Below are 7942 nucleotides of genomic sequence, written 5' to 3' on the forward strand. Positions count from 1 at the left end.
GGTGATCTTGCCAATAACACATTTCCTGTCCTAGGGTGACAACGCTCACTCACTGTACTGTATCTATTGGGAGGCAGCGTTGTTTCCCTAGGCTGCTTTTTTTATTTGGACAACAAACACATCCTCCTCTCTTCATATACATTACATAGAGGGACATTGATTTGTAGTTCACAGAAGATAGCAGAGAAAGCCGATAACATTGTTAGAGATATCAGTTCAGTGCACAGGAAGTTACAGGGAGGCCACATTTTGGGCAAGATAAACTGGTATTTTCCAGTAGTTGCAAAAGATCTACTTAGCTTGAAAAAAAAAAGAATGCAGCCAGCACATTTAGTGAATGGTAAGCTGCATCATTTTACATTTTTGTTCTTAAATGCAATTCATATTTTGAAATGGATAGTGGATGTATAATTCACCCAATGTGTGTGTTTTGCATCACCAAGTTTATTACTATTTTCCTGAGTTATTAAGGTTCTGAGTCTATCACTGTAATCCAGCATTCGACTGCAACTTCCCAGATGTAGAAGATGACACTTACGTTTGGAATTGACAATAAACTGTCAGACCACCCAACAAACAAAAGAAAACACAAAAAATGCATTTTTTTCTTTCTGAGATTTATTTATTTCTACAGAACAGTAGAAACTGCAAAAAAACTCAATGCACCTTCAAAGCCCATACAAGTGTGCTGTTGTTTCTTATGTATTCACATCTTCCCAGCATTCAACCCTAATTTCCACCCCAGTTGAAATTGCATAACAATGTTTAAGTCATTCAAACAAGCGTTGAACAGTCATAAACTCCTTATTGTTCACTGATGCCAATTCTGTTCACAGACGCACACATACGGCACACAAACCTATTTGTTCCTCTCCCATGTATTGGAATTCAAGGAAGGCCACCTACTTAACTCTTAACACCAGAAGAGCGGGAAAAACATTATGGACTCTGGCAGCAAAGGCTTTACATTTTTGTATATATCAAACTGATTCCAGAAAACTTGTATCTTTTAAAAATTCTTCAAAATTGCTAGCAGCAACCGTTTATAATTTATCCCAACATCCTACCTGCCACCAAATCATATTCTCATAGCTCAAAAAAAAAGGGTTTGCAAGGCAATCTGCCATGAAAAAGAAATACATGTAAAATGTTTTGATTTTTTTTTTTCAAACAAACTGAATCTAACTTAAAAAAATATATTAAACAGGCAAAATGAACAAAATATACATTATCGGTGAAACAAAAAAATAGCCCTTTATTCTGCCATGGGCACACAAAGTCCATAGTGCCCAAGGTTAGCAGTATACTGGAAATCAGTATGAACTAGGTGAGAATGTGCTGATTTACAAAAACTGAAGCAGAAAAAGAGGACTAGTGTCCATATCAACCAATCATGTATCAGCTTTCACATTCTAACCTGTGCTATGAAAACTGTACTCAAAAGAGGATTTGTTGCCTTAGTACAAACCTTTTCATTTCATTGCTTCAGTTTTTTTTATAAATCAGAATCGTTCATTGAACTTTTTTGAGATCACATATTATACTTGGGCTCTCCATAAAAGACTATACATTTAAGAAAAAAACATATAACATTAAGCAAATTTTTTTTGCTTTAGTATGTAGAAAAATAAGTACAAAAGTTTTTTTTTTTTGTTTTTTTTAACAAGCACTGTTCTTGCATTAGGACAAGAGGAAACATATGTGGCATTTTGAAGTCCAGAGTTAACAGTTTTGAACAATTTCTGTAAGGCAGAATGATATTGTGTAGCTAGTGCTGGGTTTTCCTTTTACCAGCCGTGTAAACTTTGAATTAAACTCCTGCTCCATAGTTGAGTTAAAGTTTTTTTTTTACAAATTCTTTTTAAGATAAACTTATATATATATATTTATATATGAACTATAATACAAACATCTATGTGTCTCTAAGAGTTCTAGATGGCACCATTATTGTTATAAATAGGAGCCCATGGAGGCCCAGTCGTTGAGTCCTGGAGGGAATTCCTCACTGAGGTCAAAGAGTTGATCTAGATTGGCAGAGTTAGATAGGAAATCATTTCGGGTTTCATCCCAAGGGTGCTGGAGGAACGAAGTGGCCAAGAATGTCTCATCAAAATCCAAATTGTTTTGGACTGCTGCTTGCTCTGGCCTCATGGGGTACCACTGTTGAGGACAACCTATGTGCTTCCCGTGGACTGTCAGGTCAACAGAGCTGGTGACTGGACTTAATGGAGGTGTTCCTTCTAGATCCTCAAAGGAAGCAAAGTTGGCTTCATTAATGGTGGAATCAAAGATGACTTCCCAGTCAAAATCACCTTTCAAGTATTCTAGCTCAGACTGTTCATCTTGTGATAACAATGGGGAGCTGGATAGTCGGGGTATCTTGTACATCCTTTTTGGTAATGGCTGTTTGCGCTTGTGACCTTTGACATCTGCCACATTCCAAGCATTCCAACTTTGTTCACCTGTGGCCTGTTCAAACTCCTTTAGCAGTTGATGAGACTCTGAGTTGACACTCAATGGCCAACCAGAGCCTATATTGCCATCTGAGCAAGGATTAGAGTGCGCACCAGCAAAAGCTGGGTGGATCTGGACAGGTGGCAGCCGTCGCTTCTTAATGGCGCCATTCATGAGACGGTCAGCATATTGTGGGTCAATCTTCCAGAATCCACCTTTTCCTGGCTCATCTTTCTCTCGAGGGACTTTTATGAAGCATTTGTTTAAAGAAAGGTTGTGCCTTATGGAATTCTAAAACATAAGTAAAATAGATAAGGGTTAGCACAATTTAGCATTATATATTTAGTGCAAATCATATGTAAAAATGTATTTTATACATGAATGAATCATAATGTAATTTTCCAAAATATTAAATACTATTACAGGTGAAAGTTTGACAAGCTATAATCTATATAGGGGCTTACTTGTGAAAACAAGTGCAAAGAGGCAGTGCTACCTATGGGACCTATTCAAATCTTTAATTTTTTTGAAAGTTAAATCTGACCATTTCCTTAGTATGACTGAAAATTCCCCTGCCCATAATTTTTTTTATATCTATATATTTTTTAGCGATATAGTGAGTATAGTAATGGGCATAGTGTTGATGTAGCCCAATAAAAATGCAAATCAGCTTCCCATTATTCTGCTAGGAACAGAAGAGGCCACTAACCCTTTCAAAGTCTACCTTACAGAAGCAAGATAAAAAGCGGGTATAAATAATAGGCTAATGTGTGTAGGAGACTTGGAAAGAGCCCAACAACATTTTGACTGGCACAGTCTTAGTTCACCCCTTTCCTTCTTAAGAGGAGGGCAAGAAGTACATTCTGAAATACTTTACAAGTCAGACAGAAATAGTTTTTTTTTTTTTACCCCTGCAACCCCCTCCTTTTTTTCCCCGAGCCACAGGATTCCCGGATCTTACTGATCCGCTATTTACTGTTTAATGAAATTTAACAAGGGGGAGAGCAAACTACGCAGCCCCCACCTCCCTTTTCTATTCATCGCTTTCCCTGCTTGTACTCGGGATGCTTATTGCTTGGCCAGTTAAACATATTTATCATTCTTGGCTCAGCAGTCTCCATCCATGCCACCTGTGTGTTTTCAGGATGCCCCCCCCCCCCACCATCAATGTTTAATTAAACCAGTAAAGTCCAAGTCTAGTAGGGGGAGGATTTTTTTCATTTCCTACCACTAGAAAAGTGTTGTGTGGGTAAACCCACCTCTATGCACACACATACATAGATAGACAGATGATCACCCAGAGATATATTACAAGATACACAGAAATTGGATGCCTTGTTAGCCTCCTTTTCTGGTAGTATTACCCCCAACCCAGATGACGGTACAAGATTTCCCCTATAAACTAGGCTCGTCTGGTCCCCCCCAAGGACCATCCATTACGATCAGACAATGGCATGTCAGGGCCACACAGAGTCTACAGAACAGGGGGCGGGAGGGGGTTTGGCATTCACAGTCTAACAGTACACTGATATATGGCAGTGTAGTTACTGACCCTGTATAAGAACCTGCAGTGACCTACCACTGTTATGCATGCATTAACCCTTGTGCTGTAATTTGTTTCTGAATAGTTACATGACTACATGCCTAAAGCATTTGTGGGTTAATGTAACAATAGTGATGCTCTGGGATGCAGGATGTACAAAATAGTAACTCAGGAGTCAAGGAACCTGAGAGTAATTACACACAAGGGACAAAAGAGAGAAGCAAAGCAATATCGACTGCATGCCATGTTGCTTTACAACTGCAAGTGCAGCATCAATGGCAGTTTTGGGAATGCAATATAATATAGGATTGTATATATATATTTTTTTTTAATCACAGGTTTTTGTTGGTTAAATTAGGATGATGTCTGCCTTACCTGCCAGGTAGGATCAGCATGCCTGAAGTAGCAAAAATTATCGGTGATCCACTTGTAGATTGCAGAGAGTGTGATCTTGGTCTTCTTGCTTGCTTGCATTGCCATGCATATGAGGGTGGCATAGGAATAAGGGGGCTTAACATGAGGGTTGGTCTTATAGTCAATCTCCTCCATGGGCTGAAGTCCCTGAAGGGCTGCCCTTGAGGTAGATGAAGACGTGGGTTTGCCTGGAGTGTGTGGCATTCCTAAGCAGGCTGGATCAGCAGCTAAGGGAGAGCAGGGAGCAGCTGAGCCTGGCAACTGTCGATAGCCATGAGGATCTCCGGATGATGGGGTCTTTCCCTCATTGGCATTGATGATTGAGAATTCTTGCAGCCACTGAAGACTGGTTAAACTGTCATCTAAGTTGATCGACCCAGAAATTTCCTCGTTACTCATTTCCCCCTCTGTCTGGTAGGCCAGCCAGTTGTCTGCCATGTCTCTGAGGGCTGCAGCTGGCAGATCAAACATTCAAGAAACCTCAGGGGTCTATAGACGTTTCCTAAAACACAGAAAAGTAGGTTTTATTTCAAATGTCCCATTTGACAGGATGTACTTTGTAATAGTTAAAAAAGGATTGTAAAAATTTAAAGGGATTGGATTACACTGGATGGCACAAAACAGATTTTAAAACAAAGGCACACAATTTATTCTGGCATTAAACATTATTAATAGTGATTGAATTCTCTATGTTCCATAGTAAAACATTACTCTTGTAATCCCCAGCCCATTAAATATTGAAAATGTCAACCACTCTTTAGCAAAAAAAACATGGAAAACACTGTTATCTTCATGGGAAAGGAACCAACAGGACATGCTGAATAGTGTCGAGAAGAGATGGTAGGAATATTAGCTTACTCCCCTTTTAAGGCCTCCCAGGGAGCAAGTCTCACACCCACTAGATGGCAATGGCACAAACACTCAGCTATGATGACAGGCAATGCAGTGGTAATAAAATTCCTCTAGAATTATCCATTGAAACTTTGGAAAACCAATTGGGAGTCACAATGTAACACACTAACATTCTTGCACTATGGGTATACATGAATGCATTATTGGCCTAGCAAAGAATAAGAACCTAAAAATACTTCTGATGTAATCAGTATACCTTGTTCTAATTAAATATTCCAAATTCACTATATATAAGATCTGGCCCGACCATACAAATATATACTGCATCACAAACAAAAATCTTGGTGAATAAATACAGGATGAATGTTTGTTATATTGTAAAGTCTGTTAACTCTTCAACTAAGTTGATTTTAATATTTTCCATTGTGCTTCTAAACATCTTTATATAGTATCCAAACTGCAATGGTGGAGTTTGTAGGGGCTGATTGACTTAAGTGAGCTTGTGTTCACTTTAAATGTCCAATCCAGTGCAGCAGGACAAGAAATCTAGAAACTTCTGCTCACAATTTGCTTCACTTCACTTGATAAATCACCAGCTGGACTCCATTAATTAAAGAAATAACAGCAAGCTTAACAAATATCCAAGATGTTCAGTCTGCAATATTCTTAGAACACAACAACTAGAGCATATACTGTATTATCTTATTATTTGATTGTTTTATACAGCTAAAACTTCAATACACATCATATGACCACCATTATAACAATGTACCCTGACATTTCCCAGCGGCCCGAATTCTATGTCATCTTATCGTGCCAGATTCCATTTTCCCTATTTATTTATACAACATAGGAATATAGAGAATGCCATGAGCTGTCCAATGAAGATAGCATAGGTGACAGACTCATTAAGGAAATATGTCCCATGTTTATTGACTCCCCAAACACATACACCTTGACATTTCTTAGTGGTCTGCACTCTGTACCCTCATCTTACCGAATTCCATTTCTCTTTTTTCCTAATTTGAAATAGAATTCAAGAGAACGCCATGGGCTGTCCCATGGTGATATCACCAGAAGACACATTCAGAAAATAAGTGAGACTTTCAGTCCTGGTGGGGTGCTGAATGACTATACAAGGTGAATGCTAATAACAGGGTGCAAGTGATCCAGGACAGATACAGGAGGTGGAAGGGAGAGTCACAATATTACATTCAAATGCATGCACCCCAACATTTCTCAGTGCCATGCACTGTGCCCCCTCATCTTTCCAAATTCTGTTGCTCCTTTTCCTTAATACAAAATAAGAATCAAAAGAATAGATAGCAACAGATGAAACTCGTTCAGGTGGGTATTTTCTGTGTCAGTGGGGTGTGGAATGACTATAACAGGTCAATGCTGACAAAGAAGGTGCAAGTGATCCACGACAGACCCAGGAGGTGGAAGGGGAAGTCACAGAACCATGTGCACCCCAACATTTATCACTGACCTGCACTTTAATCCTTGCTTTGCCAAATTCTATTACTTATATTTCCTAATACAAAATAAGAACCAAGGGAACGCCACTCATTCAGGAAAAAGGGAGGGCACTGTCAACAGGGTGCAACACGATCCAGGACACATACAGGCGGAGGAAGGGAATGCCTGGCAATGCCAGTCAGAGCTCCAGTTCAACAACCTGAGCCAACCAATGTATTGTGTATGGATCATCCACATCCAGCAGTCATCCCTTTATAATCTCTGCACATAGGTCTGTGCAGAACCCCCCAGCACAGCCAATCCCCCATCACTCACATACTGACACCACACAGACTGTACACCATACAATCTGCTTGTACAATCTCCTAGAGAGTTACCATCCATTCTATACCTACACAATCCATTCAAACTCTATCCAATAATGCACTACAAAGAGAATGGGAGATCCAAATCACATTGTATGGTGTATGGGCCCCCTAAGTCCTGTCACATCAGAAACCTATTTCCTACCTACAACCAAACAAAGCCCCCACTAGAAGAGGAGGAAGATGGAATCAGAGGGGAGATAAAGAGCTTCTCTTTACCTGGACGATGAGGATCGTTGGGTGCAGAGTAGAACCTTCCAGAATCAGTCAGCTCAGATCCTGGGAGCCCCGGATGAGTTATAGCCCTGCCAGCTTTTTTTCTCTCCTATCTCCGCTGCCAGGCATTAAGTACCAGCGGCTCTGAAAGGCTTCTCGGGGCGCCATGGTAACGCTCCGCCCTAGTAAACAGCTTTTGGAGCTCCGATTGGTGGATGGGTTCCCATGGAGAGCTCAGTCATTCGGCCACGCCTCCTGTGGCTGGAGCAGGTTACAGTATGGTGTTCAGAACCGCAATAATCAGCGCTGTGCCCGACATCCTACCTAGAGGATGAACTCTGGTACGATCACACACACATGTGTACAATAATAGTAATAACCCGATCTCTGATCACACACGTGTGTAATAAAATATTCTGAACTTTGATCACATGCATGTGTATAATACAATATCCTGATCTCTGATCACAAGTAGGTGTATAATAATGTATCCGGCACTCTGATCACATACATGTGTATAATACAATATCTTAATCTCTGATCACACACATGTGTATAATACAATACTCTGCACTCTGATCACACACATCACATGTGTGTGATCAGATATCAGGATATT

At 39.9% G+C, this 7942-nt stretch overlaps 1 protein-coding gene across 1 annotated transcript; it reads right to left on the minus strand.

Annotated features, from left to right (window-relative positions):
• Positions 1-600: 600 nt before the first annotated feature.
• FOXJ1 (forkhead box J1) lies at positions 601-7463 on the minus strand. Its single transcript, XM_073606157.1, has 3 exons — positions 7327-7463; positions 4373-4913; positions 601-2745 (listed from the first exon to the last, which is right to left on the minus strand). Exons 2-3 carry the CDS (start codon positions 4880-4882, stop codon positions 1951-1953), a joined length of 1305 nt encoding a protein of 434 aa, XP_073462258.1. The 5' UTR covers positions 4883-4913; positions 7327-7463; the 3' UTR covers positions 601-1950.
• Between the last annotated feature and the right edge of the window lie 479 nt (positions 7464-7942).

The sequence above is a fragment of the Aquarana catesbeiana genome, linkage group LG12 (assembly GCF_042186555.1).
Source record: "Aquarana catesbeiana isolate 2022-GZ linkage group LG12, ASM4218655v1, whole genome shotgun sequence".
Classification (NCBI taxonomy): domain Eukaryota; kingdom Metazoa; phylum Chordata; class Amphibia; order Anura; family Ranidae; genus Aquarana; species Aquarana catesbeiana.